This window comes from Aricia agestis, chromosome 5 (genome assembly GCF_905147365.1).
Source record: "Aricia agestis chromosome 5, ilAriAges1.1, whole genome shotgun sequence".
Taxonomy (NCBI): domain Eukaryota; kingdom Metazoa; phylum Arthropoda; class Insecta; order Lepidoptera; family Lycaenidae; genus Aricia; species Aricia agestis.
In genome coordinates, this window is record NC_056410.1 from 14,269,095 (window position 1) to 14,282,522 (window position 13,428).

The following is a 13,428-nucleotide window of genomic DNA, read 5'->3' on the forward strand; positions in this document are numbered from 1 at the left end:
GTTTTTAATTAGGTTTTTATACGAAGATAATTAAATAATTAAAGTTTAATTATTGTCGTTAAAAACATTAGAAAAGTGAATACACAATCTGTAAAAATATTTTTATAATACAAGTCTTCTCTCAATAAATAAAAAATAAATAAAAATATGCTTACTTTCCGCCATTTCTCCAATTTGCAAAGTTCTCTTTAGCGGCAGCTTCACATTGGGGATGTCCAACATCGCACAGGAATGTAAGCACGTACATGCGTAATAATCCATCCATGAAAGGCTCTCCATCGATTTCGGAGTAACCAAGACGATTCGTGACAGCAACGCTGAGTCGAATTATTTCATTCTAAAACGATAACATTAGTAAGTTTACTTGTCAAATGTGTGTTTTGTATTGACGCTGCCGCTTCGCAGACGCGTGGTCGCGTAGGCTTGGCCTAAGCCTTGTTACTAGTGATTAAACAGACTTTTTTTAACAGTTGGTGTTTAAAGGGAGCTCAGTTAAACAAAGTTTGGATAATTGAAGTTTAGTGAAACCTAGTAAAAGTAAAGTTGTTCCAATTTACCTGAAGCTTTTGTAGATTTGTTGTATCATCAGCTAATCGTCGAAGAGCAAAATTGAAACCAGTAATAGCTGCTATCCAGGGAGCATAAGCATCTTCGAATTCCAAGAACGATAGAATATTGAAAACTTTGTTGTATGGCTTAACTCCTGCTCTTGCAAACACAAACAAGTCGTCGACAATCTTAAAATAAAAATTTTAATGTATGCGATTAATAAAAAATATTTTGTTAATTGAGAAATTGACTTATTTTAATCTCTTATGTTTGTCATAAATCATAATCTTAAAGCTATTAAATAATTTACTAAAAGTATTAATAAATAATTAAAACAATTAATGTAAAATACCTGTGCACGATTGTGTTCATGGATCACAGTCCTTTCAGGTCCTCTCAAAGCTCTAGTCAGAAGAGCCCAGTTAGTGTCATCGTAGTTAATTTTGTAGAATCCTATAAAATATCAAATATTGTCCAATTAAAACACAAAATAATAATAATAAAAAATAAGATGTGTCAAGGGACATGTCCCTTGACACATCTTATTTTTTTTCGTACCATGGTACGAAGTTATTTCTTATGTTAAAAAACCCTAGTATACATATTATATATTATACACTCGAAAAAATATATAAAAAAACGCCATTTATTAACGCCTAGGTATACTAACAATGCCCTCTGCCCCTACTATGCAGTACGAATAAAAAAGTGTCGAGGTCAAATATCGTTCTGTCTAGCCTCCTTTCGCAAAGCCGAACGCACCATAAGGAACTTCGTTCCAATAAAAAACAACAGTTAATCATGGCAACAACAAAAAATAAAATAAAAATATGTTACCTGATTGCTGTTTGTTGAAAATAACCCATTCGTTTCCGGTCGATCCTCGCTCAATGATACCCGCTGAGCTACTAAGAATTAAAGATGGTTTCAAATTCTCAAAGTCAGGAGCGTTTGCTCTGGTCCACGTTATAGGAATGTCCCAAATGCTTGGATGACTCGATACGCCGGTATCACGCTCCCATCGGGCCTGAAAGTAATTTAATTAATTTATTTTGAAGCGTTCAACGAAATTTTGCAGCAGTTTATAAAAATATCTATAATACTAGCTGTCCCGGCAAACGTTGTTTTGCCATATAATTTATTTATTTTTTTATGAAAAATAGATGTTGGCCGATTCTCAGACCTACTCAACATGCTCACAAAATTTCATGAGAATCGGTCAAGCCGTTTCGGAGGAGTATGGCAACGAAAACTGTGACACGAGAATTTTATATATTAGATATTTCATCATAATATCTAACATTTACCTGTGACACGGTCATACGTCCAGTCCTTTGGTCGATTGAAACACTTAATATTGGGTGACCAGCTTTTTCAGACCACGATTTAAGATAAGTCTCAATTGTAATTCCTGGGTAGCTAGCCAAAGCGTTATCTTCATCAGCTGCTTCATCTAAAGCTTCAAACAAATGATGTGGCTCCGCGACATTGAATTTCCTGAAATCAATTTCCATTTACATTTTAGTTAAGTAATTATTATATATTTACCAAAATTGACATAATATTTTAAACTAGATAAATCCATACCTGTACTGGAGGTATTTACGAAGACCTTTCACATAAGTGTCTACTCCAAGCAAATATTGTGTCATTCTCAAAACTGAAGCACCCCTAGCATAGGTAATTGTCGAAAAGTGATTAGTAACACTGGTGGGGTCGTTTACATTTGGGTTCGTGAGTGCGTGAGCAGAATCAACAGAATCAGACAACATAGCGGTATGCACTTGTTCAACTATGAAGCGTGTATCGTATCCCAGCTCCGGTGCAACCTGTATTTTAAAAAATCAGATTAAGAAGTAAGGATTTATATGGACTGGTAACTATTTTGTTATAATACATACATAGTTAATACTTACTGTGTTCGTTAAATAATATTGGTAGAACCGAGCAAAACCTTCATTAAGCCAAAGATTATCCCACCAGGCACAGGTGACCAAGTTTCCGAACCACATGTGAGCTATCTCATGGGAAACAATGTTAGCAACTCTTTGTTTGTAAAAGTGATTGGAATTTTCTGGATCGTATAAAATAAAAGCTTCTCTAAAATACATAAAGAATAAATATATTTATTGTTTCTTTTGAAAAACTACTTTTTTGGGTATATAATTATTAAACTAAACAAAAATATTATTGATCTAACGTAAATATACCTGTATGTAAGCAGACCCCAATTTTCCATGGCACCAGCTGAAAAGTCGGGAATAGCTGCCTGTTTCATATTCATGTTTTCAGCCATTGTGTAGTACGGGAACTGAGTGTAATTTTCCATTTCAGCCAGGAGGAGTTCTCCAATTTCAAGAGACCAGTCACCTGTGTTCCCAGCATTGTCTCTTGCGTAAATTTGGAAGGGACGATTTGGTGTGGTGCCTTCGGCCACGACTACGTAGTGAGACACAATGAACGCAAGAAGGTAGGTCGATGTCAAAGCCGTTCTGTGGAATGTCTCTGCGACTCTTCCACCAGCAATAGGTCTGCAAATAAACAAATTTACTTTGTACCAACTATAATATACACTTACCTAAGATTCTCTAAATACTATTGATATACGTAGACGTAGTTTTTATACGTATTATTATTATAGGCCCACTGTGTCCCACTGCTGGGCAAAGGCCCCCCCTCTTTTATTCCATAATTCGCGATCTTCTGATGTTACTGGCCATTCTTTTTCGAATGCATCCAATTCGTCGCGCCAACTTTTTTTGGGTCGGCTTTTTATAAGTAGCAATAAATTATTTGGGATTAAAAAATTATAATTTATAATGAACTAGAGAGGCTCGCAACTCCGTTGCGCCAAAAGTAGTTTGTCGCGCGGGAACCGTAAATTCTTTCAGGATAAAAAAAAAAACTCCATAACAAATTTTAGCAAAATCGGTTCAGCAGTGTGGGCGAGAAGAGGTAACAGACAGACCATTTATAATATTAGTATGGATGCCTAAAGTTTATCAATCGTGAAAGTAATAAAATGATTATTGTTTAAATAATAAATAGAGATTATATAAATTGCTAAGATAACATTGAAAAAGATAAACCAATGACGATTTTATTGCCTAATTTACTTGGAAAGTTTACTGAGAGTGAGAAAACTGATGTTCTAAGCATTATTGTAACTCTGTAAGTCTCACTTACTCTGTAATCCTTATTGGCATGTTGGAGATGGTAGGAGAGAAGCCTTCCTCGCGAATAATGGTTATGTCGAAGTACGCTTTGAATCCTGGTTCGTCGTAGCAGGGGAATGCCTCACGTGCATGTCCAGGTTGGAACTGAGTTGTGCCCATCCATCTTCTGCAAAATTTAAATGAAGAGCTCAAAAAAATATTTTTTTTCTTTAAATACACATTCATAGTGTATTGTTTAGTCTGAGAAAATTCGAAACAAATTGAACTTACCTTTGGCCCTGGCTGTCAACATACCAACTTCTATAGAATCCTCTCATATTGTTTTGTATTCTACCAGTGAAATCGATTTTGACTACATATTCCTGGTTAAGCTGTAAATCTGCAGCTGTGTCGATTCTCAGGAAACTGTAGGGTTCTTCGCACGCGTAGCTGCTCGTGGTCAACGCTATTGGAGATCCGTTTAACTCAACGCTCACTGAATTTATTGTCATGTCCTTGCAGTGCATAACAATGTTTCGAATATTAGCCTGAGTTGGGCTTATGTATATGGATACTTCGCCGTCGAATGAGAATGGTGAAATGTTTGGGGTGGGAACGATATCGAAGTAAGGTGTTAATCTAACTTCATAGAGACGAGGTATTGTTGTAGTCGGTAGGCGGTACGCTGGGTCTCTAAGCATTCTGGCAAATTCTTCCCACTCATTTTCAGGTACAGGTATAGGACTAAGAGTTAATAGGCCTTGAGTTAGGGCTAACCCTAACAGAAGTGTGAACCAGCGACTAGCCTGTAATCGAAATAAAAATGCTCATTTTAATTTTCATTTTATATCAATACTACAATATATTATCCTACTAATATTTTACGATAAAATAGCTTATACATCATAATAACACATAGACTACAATTTAAATCGACTTTCAAAATGGAGGAGATGTCTTTTAGGGTTCCTATTACTGAGACTTCGATATCTGTCCTTCTGTCTCCAGGCTGTAACTCAAGGACAGTAATAGCTAGAGAGTTAAAATTTTCACAGATTATGTATTTTTGTTGCCGTTATAACTGCAAATACTAAAAACAAAATAAGTAAATTAAATATTTTAGTGGTGCTCCCATACAACAAACGTGATTTTTCAAACATTTTTTGCTCGGTATCAATGATGACAACAGGTAGGCACTTGAAATGTACACAAAATACTCATCTGTATTTATACTTTAATTATTAATGATATAAATAAAATATATATATAATAAATGGGGGCTCCCATACAAAAAATACAATTTACTATTTTTGTTCTAAAATGGTACGGAACCTTTTGTGTGCGAGTCCAACTCGCACTTGGCCAGTTCCAAAAGTTTTACATATTCTGTCAGAGAACTGATGATTCAGCTATATGTGGTACCGACTCCAAAATGATGAAGATTGAGTACAGGAATAGTAAAGTAGTAAAAGAGGTTTAGTCGAATTCGGAAAAGGCACTATTAGATAGCAATAATTATTTAAGAATTATTTAATACTTTTTAGTTCATATTTTAAGGATGTTATTATTGTTTTACCTTGGAAGTCGGTTTTAATTTTTTTAAGAACGGAAAGCATATTATGCTACTACGCAAATTGTTTGTAGAAGGTTCCTTAATTAGAAAGGAAGTGATACGAAGTTCACCGGGTCATCTAGTGTATAATAAAACAGTATTTTACTATGCTTTTTAAGACGTAGGTATAAATATATTATTTATTATTATAGCTAGTCTAGTATAGTATCACATATTGTGTTGTCGCCGATTTTTGCTCGTTACTAGATGCGCGATACTTTGTGACGTATTTTCATAACAGTTATCTGGCACAAATTATTGTTTTTTTTTTTCATAAATAATAATTAACTAAATACTTACCATTTTCTGGCTGTTCAGGTTCAGAACTGATGAAGTTACTTTACTTTTTTTATCGATATTTAATCGTTTTTTATCTTATCCCATCAATACTGAATAATTAGTTATTGGCGAGCTCACGTTTTTATTATCAACCCCAACATTGATAATGTCTAAAAATATGATAGCAGCTATCGATAGTGCTAAAGGTATGAAAAACATTCGAGAGCTTGTAAAAACGCAACATACATACTTTCTTTTAAGTTTTCTTATGTGGGGTGTTAGAAAAATTACTTAGATAATTCTTCATAATATATTTGAAACAAACCAATAAACTTAAATATTAATAATTTTTACCAACATATTAATAAGATACTAAAATTATAGAACCATACAAATCGTTAAGAGGGCGACTAACCCCAAAAATCAAACATCGTTCTTCTCTCTTCACACTCACGCCCGTCTTTCATATGCCAGGTGAAAAAGAACGACGGGGATTCATAACCAAATTAGTTTTTTCTCAATATACAACATTTAAAAAATCCGCTAGGCCGATCTCTCAATGATAGAATTTTATAGAATGTATAAAAATAATAACTTAGTTCAATGCATGGTTATGGCAATAAAATATGAAAAATTTGTGAAAATTTGATGCATCTTTGGGGTTTTTTTTCTATCGAGAAAATTTTAAGATATCGTGTTTTTGCTCAGATCGAATTCTCGGAAATATAATGTAGTATCTAATTTTTGAAAATGAAACAATTCGGGGCTTATTTTCAAGTATAAAAATGAATTATAAAATCGACACTTTAGGGTTAGTCACCTCCTTAAAACTGCCTGCTCACATTGGTGCTCGATTTTAAGATATTACTAATAATAACATATTTTATAGTCTAGTTAAAATGGAAATGGCGATTGTTATGAGGATATAATATCTAGGAGAGAATGTGGTACATGCTGAATCTGGAATATCCGGTGTCTCTGGTTCTATCAAATCTGAGGGCATAATAGTGCTAGGACTTGTGATTGGTGCAGCAGTAGACGTTGAAATATCATCATCGCCGTTGACAAAGTAGTTATTTAGATCATCTTGTATTTCAGAAACCCACATCATACTCTGACGCGTCAATTCAGCATTAGCGACTACTACTGAATATGCATCACCTATCTGATCTTTGTTCTGTTCAACCCAAATTAAAAACTGTAACAAAAGATACACATTTAATGGTTAAAAAAGTAACTATGAGAGTGATTGAAGTATTAGCTAATTAACTAAATTGGTACACCCAATTAATTAAATGAATTGGGTGTACCAATTCATAAGAATAAATAAAAAATAATCCATAAAATATGTAAGTACCGAATTGACATCAGCTATACTTCTCAACCTTGCAGCAACATTAGACAGTGGAGTAGCTGCAGACCCGAAACTGGAAAATGAAAAATGAATCTCAATTATAGTTTCACATTAGACAAAAGTTTTATTTTATTTCTATTTAGTTTAGCAATTGTATAAATGTTTATGTCTACTTACGCTTTAATTACAGCGGGCATATTGTTTTGTATAAACGCTAAGACTACTAATGTGTTTTCTTCATTTCCTGTAAGAACACTGTTGAATGCTAAGTTGTAGTCTTGTTCACGCATAATGAAATTTTCTTCAACAATATTGCGCAAAAATCTGTAAAAATAAATTTAGACATTTTAGATAACTAAAAACTTTAATACTAATATAGGTGATATTAATAATAATAAGTAGATAACTGAAAACCTTAATACTAATATAGGTAATAATAATAATAAGCTCCCACACCGGTTTCGGTGACGGTGGCCGGTTTCATTGAAACCAGGCCAGCTACGCTGGAGTAATTTTATAGTGCCCAAGTGTGTGCGCAGTACACAAGAGCACTCTCTATTCCTTTACTCTCATAACCCAGTGGGACGGACGACCGACACGACTGGCGAGAGATCAGGCGCAGGACCGACTTTTTACATGCCCATCCGACGCATGGATCATCTTACTTGTCAGACAATCAGGTGATCAGCCTGCATCGCCCTAACCAAACTTGGAAATAACATGTTTCCAACGCGGGAATCGAACCCACGACCTCCGAGTCAAGAGCAGCGCTCTATAACACTAGACCACGGCGCGTTTATACTAATATAGGTAATAAAGTGACAACCTTACATATTGATTCGAGAAGCGTGAGGTGTACATCCAATGAACTGTAGAATTTGGATCTTCTCAGTGTAGACATTGTGTTGCTGGTAGCGTTGCCAGAGGAAGTCGAAGTCGGCCTCGGAGCCCTCGCGGAGACCGTTACAGTACACCCAGTTACGACTGTTGATGTTCACTCTAAAATATGACATGTTATGATTGCAGTCGAGAATTACAGGAGATTAACGGAACAATAATTTAGCTATCATATTGGCAGGGAAAAGTATAACGATAAATGTAGGTTGTCCATCCAAATATTTTTGGACAACCAAAGTCGAGAACTTATTTTAACGTTTCATTTTTCTGCACTTACTCTGTATTGGTATCAACCAAGGCACGGAATTGAGTGTTAGCAGCGTCGCGACAAGCACGCACATTCATGGCGCACATCACTGGAGCCAATTGCCATCTCAGGTACGACCTCATGAACGATTCGTTCTGGATGGGTTCGTAGGTCAGCTGATTCATTATAGGAGTAGCCCAACGAGCTATTAGTGTCTACAATATAAAAAATAAACAAATTACTATGAATGGAACTTGTTTCAACTGTATTTTGAAGAGTAATGTTTTTTTTTTTTTATAAATAGAGCCATAAACTTTACACCAATACGTCGTACCTCAAGTGGTGTCAAATAACGAGTTCCAGCAAGTCTGTTTCTCAACCAATTAAAACCTGTCATAGCAGCAACCCATGGAGTATATTCAGTTTCATTCTCTAGGAAAGATAGAATATTTAATGCTCGAGAATAACTCATTATACCGGATCGAGCAAACTGGAAGACATCGTCAACAATCTGGAAATAAAAAAATATTAATATTACTTCAACTGGGATATTCTTGTTAACGTATTTTGTAGAAGTTCATTTTTTTATCTGACCTGAGCTCTATTAAATTCATGAATTGAAGTTCGATTTGATCCTCTTAAGGCCAGCAAAATCTGATCCCAAGTGTACTCGTCGTAATTTACTCTATAAAAACCTAAAAAGAACAAAAATATTTTTATTTTAATTAGTAGTTAAATTGTATTTTGTTTATTTTGGTGTAATAAATAGATATCGTTTTAAATAATTTTATTACCAGTTTGCTGTTTATTAAAGATGACCCACTCATCACCAACTGAGCCACGGTTAATAATGGTTACTGCTTGACTAATAATATGACTCGGCTTGGTATTTGTAAAATCAGAATTACTGGCAGATGCAAATGTGATAGGAATTATCCATTTATAATTACTATCATTAGAATATCCTGTGTTGATGTTAAAACGACGCTGAAAATGTAATGTTTTCATGTAACCGCTACAAAATTTTAACGTTTCTTGAGGAAAATAATTATAATGTACCTGTTGAATTGTCATGTCTCCAGTTTTGTGATTAACGTCGACAAATAGTACAGGATGACCGCCTTGTTCTGTCCAACTCCTATAGTACTCGAATATCGAAAAGTCTGATCCATACGCATCTAAAGCTCCAGATGAATAAGCTACCGCTTGAAGTGCTTGGAACAGATGGTTTGGTATAGCTACGTCTAAGTATCTTAAAACGAAACCATTGAAATTAGTTTCAAGGTGCATATTATTAAAGACTAAGTAATTTAACACAGTTTAGATAATTATTGTTATCAATCCCCGTAATATGCTGTTAAACTAATCACCTGTCTTTTAAATAGTTCTGCAACCCCAGGCGATGTACATCTGATCCCAAAAGATGTTCAGTCATTCGAATAATAGCAGCACCTTTGTTGTAGGAAATTGTTGAAAACATCGCATAAACTGAATCAGGGCTTCCAACACTTGGGTTAGTCAAAGCGTGGGGATTGTTCGATGAATCAGATAAAAGAGCAGTATGAACTTGTTCGGTAATAAATCTTGAATCTAACCTTAAATGTTCCTTTACCTGTAATGGTATTAGTAGTAATTTTAATTGAATCGTTTTAAGATAACTTCCAACATGGGTCAGGTACTTTGCAAATGTTACTTTGATTGTAGAATGGGTTAAATATTAAAAATCTTCACTACATTTTGTAATCTAATCTTACCATATGTGTTAAAAAATATTGATAGTATTGTGCAAAACCTTCGTTGAGCCACATATTATCCCAAAACTCAAGAGTCACCAAATTTCCATACCACATGTGAGCTATCTCATGGCCTAGGAGATAAGCTATCAATTGTCTATAGTGGTCACTTGTATGATTTGGGTCATACATTATGTATGCTTCTCTAAAAAAATATTTTTAAATACTAATACAAATGCTAATAAAATTAATTAACAAGGAATATAAAATCAACCTGTAAACTATGAGGCCCCAATTTTCCATTGCGCCGAACGAAAAATCAGGAATAGCAGCATGAGTCATTTTTAGATTAGAGCTTACTCCAAAGAAGTCAATTCCTGTATGCTCACTCATGGCTTCTGTTATTTGCTGCCCAATTTGAAGGGCATATGTTCCTTGATCAGTAGATATTGCACCTGGGCGTCCAATAACTTCGTACATCAAATTTCCATTTATGTTGTTAGTCGGCAAGCTTTCATATTCAGCGACGACGAACGCAAGTAAATATGTTGACATTATTGGTGTTCGGCTAAATATATCTTCTTCATATCCCCTGAATAATGGATGATTAATAAAGATGATTAATTAAAAACAAGCACTTGTTTTTAATTAATCATCTTCTTATAATAATATAAGGTAGCTTAGTATAGCAATAATATAAACCACTTACGCATTTATACTATCTCTTTTGTCAATCAATCTTGTATTAGACCAACTTTTATAATTACTTGGTCTGGTTATGACGATATCGAACGTTGCTTTGAAACTTGGTTCATCGTAACAAGGGAATGCAAAACGAGCTGATGTTGCAGCGAACTGTGTGGATACCATCCAACTAAAAAAAAGTATTGTTTTTTTTTCAAAGTGCTCATCTAGTTTAATTACTTTTGTCTGCTTAACAAAAGAATAAGCTTGTTACCTTACAGTTGGATCATTCCAATTATTTCGAAACCAACTTCTGTAGATGCCGTTCATATCATCACGAATAGGAGCATCGAATGATATTACTAAAGAATATAATATCACATTTTCTGCATTATACTCAAGAGAACCCGACGTCAATTTAACTCTTAGAAAATGTAGATCTGGTTCCTCCGTTGTAGTTGTTAGTAAGGTTGTAGTGCCGGACATCAAAGAAACCGATGATAGCGACAATTCATGGGAATGAATTACTATTTCATTAACATTGGCCTGAGTAGCGGTTAGCTGAATTTCGACTGTCCCAGAAAATGTCATGTCCAACATATTGATAGTCCATTGTAAGTTATAGTGAATAGGCCTGGTCGTTTTTGGTAAGCGATAATCTAAATTATTTCTATTATCTGTTCTTAACTTACTAAAAATGTCAACGCTCTCAAATATTTCTCCCTGTAGTCTTTCATCGGCAAAAATCGTATTTCTCGTAACATTATGCTGTAGAGCAGTTACACAACATGCTAATGTTAGGTATTTTACTAGCAACATGAAGGACAACATCTACAAATAAAGAAAACGTTAATGTAAAATAGGAAAAATGTTTAGAGATAGAGTAGGTATGAAGATGTCAGATAAATAATAAATTTAATATGTATAAATTAAAAAAATAATCAAAACAAAATGCACATTTACTTACGATATTACCGCCACAAACAATAAAGATGTATATTTAAAACCTCTTATCGTTTTTAGGGTTCCATACCCAAAGGGTAAAAACGGGACCCTATTACTTCGATGTCTGTCCGTCTGTCTGTCTGTCTCCAAGCTGTATTTGAAGAACCGCTATAGCTAGACTTCTGAAATTATCACAGATTGTGTATATCTGTTGCCGCTACAACAACAATTAATACCAAAAATAAAATAAAGTTAATATATTTTAAGGAAGGCTCCCATACAACAAACGTGATTTTTTTGGCTTTTTTTTCTCGTAATCCACAATGGCAGTAAGTAGGCACTTGAAATATTCACAAAATATTTAATTATATTCGTACTTTAATCTATATATAAAACTCAAAGGTGACTGACTGATTGACATAGTGATCTATCAATGCACAGCCCAAACCACTGGACGGATTGGGCTGAAATTTGGCATGCAGGTAGATGTTATGACGTAGGCATCCGCTAAGAAAGGATTTTGATAATTTCCAACCCCAAAGGGTTCAAATAGGGGATGAAAGTTAGTATAATATAATAATACTTCTTAACGCGAGCGAAGCCGCGGGCAAAAGCTCGTCTAATATATAAAAACTAGCGACCCGCCGCGGCTTCGCACGGGTATAAAATAAATTATGGCCTAAGTCACTGAAAAAATTATTAAAATCGATTCAGTAGTTTGATTTTAAATAATTTATATTATTACTACCCGTGGTCCGCATTGGTCGGTACTGCCGCAAAAGCTACTTTAACGTCCCGCAATTTTTAAATCTGTACTATCTTCGAAAATATTCATTTAAAATTAAAATCGTAATAATTACGCTGTAAAGGGCCATAATCAACAATGTATTTAAAGTATTTCATTGAATAAGGATTATTGCCCTATTGGTTAAAATCGCTTCGAAAATTAGCCATTTGAAGTTAAAAGTTAATGACAAAAAATATGTTATTGTGGGATATATCCTTATGAGATATACTTATACGTAAAAAATTGTGGCGCAAACGTACAGGGAGACCCGACCCCAGATGAACTGGGAACATGGGGTGGACAAAGAAGAAAGAAGATATACTTATACGTGGGAGAGCCATGCTTCGGCACGAATGGACCGGCTCGACCGGAGAAATACCACATTCTCACAGAAAACCGGCGTGAAACAGCGCTTACGCTGTGTTTCGCCGAGTGAGTTTACCGGAGGCCCAATCCCCTACCCTATTCCCTTCCCTACCCTCCCCTATTCCCTTCCCTTCCCATCCCTGCCCTCCCCATTACCCTATTCCCTCTTAAAAGGCCGGTAACGCACCTACAGCTCTTCTGATGCTGCGAGTGTCCATGGGCGACGGAAGTTGCTTTCCATCAGGTGACCCGTTTTCTCGTTTGCCCCCTTATTTCATAAAAAAAAATATACCATCGCGGAGTTTTCTGTAGACCTTTTCAATGTGTACAATGCGCACCCCTGCATTGGTACTTGTTCTATTATCTATTCTGTGGCATTGGTAGCGCCCACTTCGAAACGGACGTAAATCGCAATATTTTAATTTCGCCATAACTTCTAAACCAAACGTCCAATTTTAATCATTTAAAGAGCAAATATAATCTACATAAACTGTACTTAGTGATGAAATTATTTATTTTGATAAGGATTATTAGCATGAGTAAAATAAATGCGTTTAAATGTAATCCAAAAATGCGTTTAAATGTAAATAAAAAAAATGGTTTTTGTGTCTCACTTGACACAGATAGGTATATTGTGTCGCGGACATTTTTGTAGATATTTATAAGATCTACATTTACTTATAACATTGAATAGTTCTATCTTTTATAGTTTAGACAGCGTACGCAAAATAAGTAAATTTTCTGGTTGTTTCCGAAAAACTGAAATATCTTACGGAAACCTATATTCTCCAAAATAAAAAGTAGCCTATGTTACTCGTAA

At 34.8% G+C, this 13,428-nt stretch overlaps 1 protein-coding gene across 1 annotated transcript in view; it reads right to left on the reverse strand.

Moving 5' to 3' along the window:
- LOC121727124 overlaps nucleotides 1–11,341 on the reverse strand; it is a 40,583-nt gene extending 29,242 nt beyond the window's left edge. Inside the window, exons 1-24 of the mRNA XM_042114802.1 lie at nucleotides 10,785–11,341; nucleotides 10,536–10,700; nucleotides 10,101–10,418; nucleotides 9,848–10,031; nucleotides 9,464–9,705; nucleotides 9,153–9,345; nucleotides 8,888–9,080; nucleotides 8,688–8,788; nucleotides 8,428–8,604; nucleotides 8,124–8,308; nucleotides 7,781–7,948; nucleotides 7,127–7,273; nucleotides 6,953–7,022; nucleotides 6,506–6,793; nucleotides 3,996–4,510; nucleotides 3,736–3,891; nucleotides 2,760–3,080; nucleotides 2,466–2,649; nucleotides 2,137–2,378; nucleotides 1,857–2,046; nucleotides 1,387–1,576; nucleotides 902–1,002; nucleotides 558–737; nucleotides 156–337 (exon numbers count right to left, since the gene is read on the reverse strand). Of these exons, the coding sequence (XP_041970736.1) occupies nucleotides 156–337; nucleotides 558–737; nucleotides 902–1,002; nucleotides 1,387–1,576; nucleotides 1,857–2,046; nucleotides 2,137–2,378; nucleotides 2,466–2,649; nucleotides 2,760–3,080; nucleotides 3,736–3,891; nucleotides 3,996–4,510; nucleotides 6,506–6,793; nucleotides 6,953–7,022; nucleotides 7,127–7,273; nucleotides 7,781–7,948; nucleotides 8,124–8,308; nucleotides 8,428–8,604; nucleotides 8,688–8,788; nucleotides 8,888–9,080; nucleotides 9,153–9,345; nucleotides 9,464–9,705; nucleotides 9,848–10,031; nucleotides 10,101–10,418; nucleotides 10,536–10,700; nucleotides 10,785–11,341 (5,249 nt within the window). The remainder of the gene's footprint in view (nucleotides 1–155; nucleotides 338–557; nucleotides 738–901; nucleotides 1,003–1,386; nucleotides 1,577–1,856; nucleotides 2,047–2,136; nucleotides 2,379–2,465; nucleotides 2,650–2,759; nucleotides 3,081–3,735; nucleotides 3,892–3,995; nucleotides 4,511–6,505; nucleotides 6,794–6,952; nucleotides 7,023–7,126; nucleotides 7,274–7,780; nucleotides 7,949–8,123; nucleotides 8,309–8,427; nucleotides 8,605–8,687; nucleotides 8,789–8,887; nucleotides 9,081–9,152; nucleotides 9,346–9,463; nucleotides 9,706–9,847; nucleotides 10,032–10,100; nucleotides 10,419–10,535; nucleotides 10,701–10,784) is intronic.
- Between the last annotated feature and the right edge of the window lie 2,087 nt (nucleotides 11,342–13,428).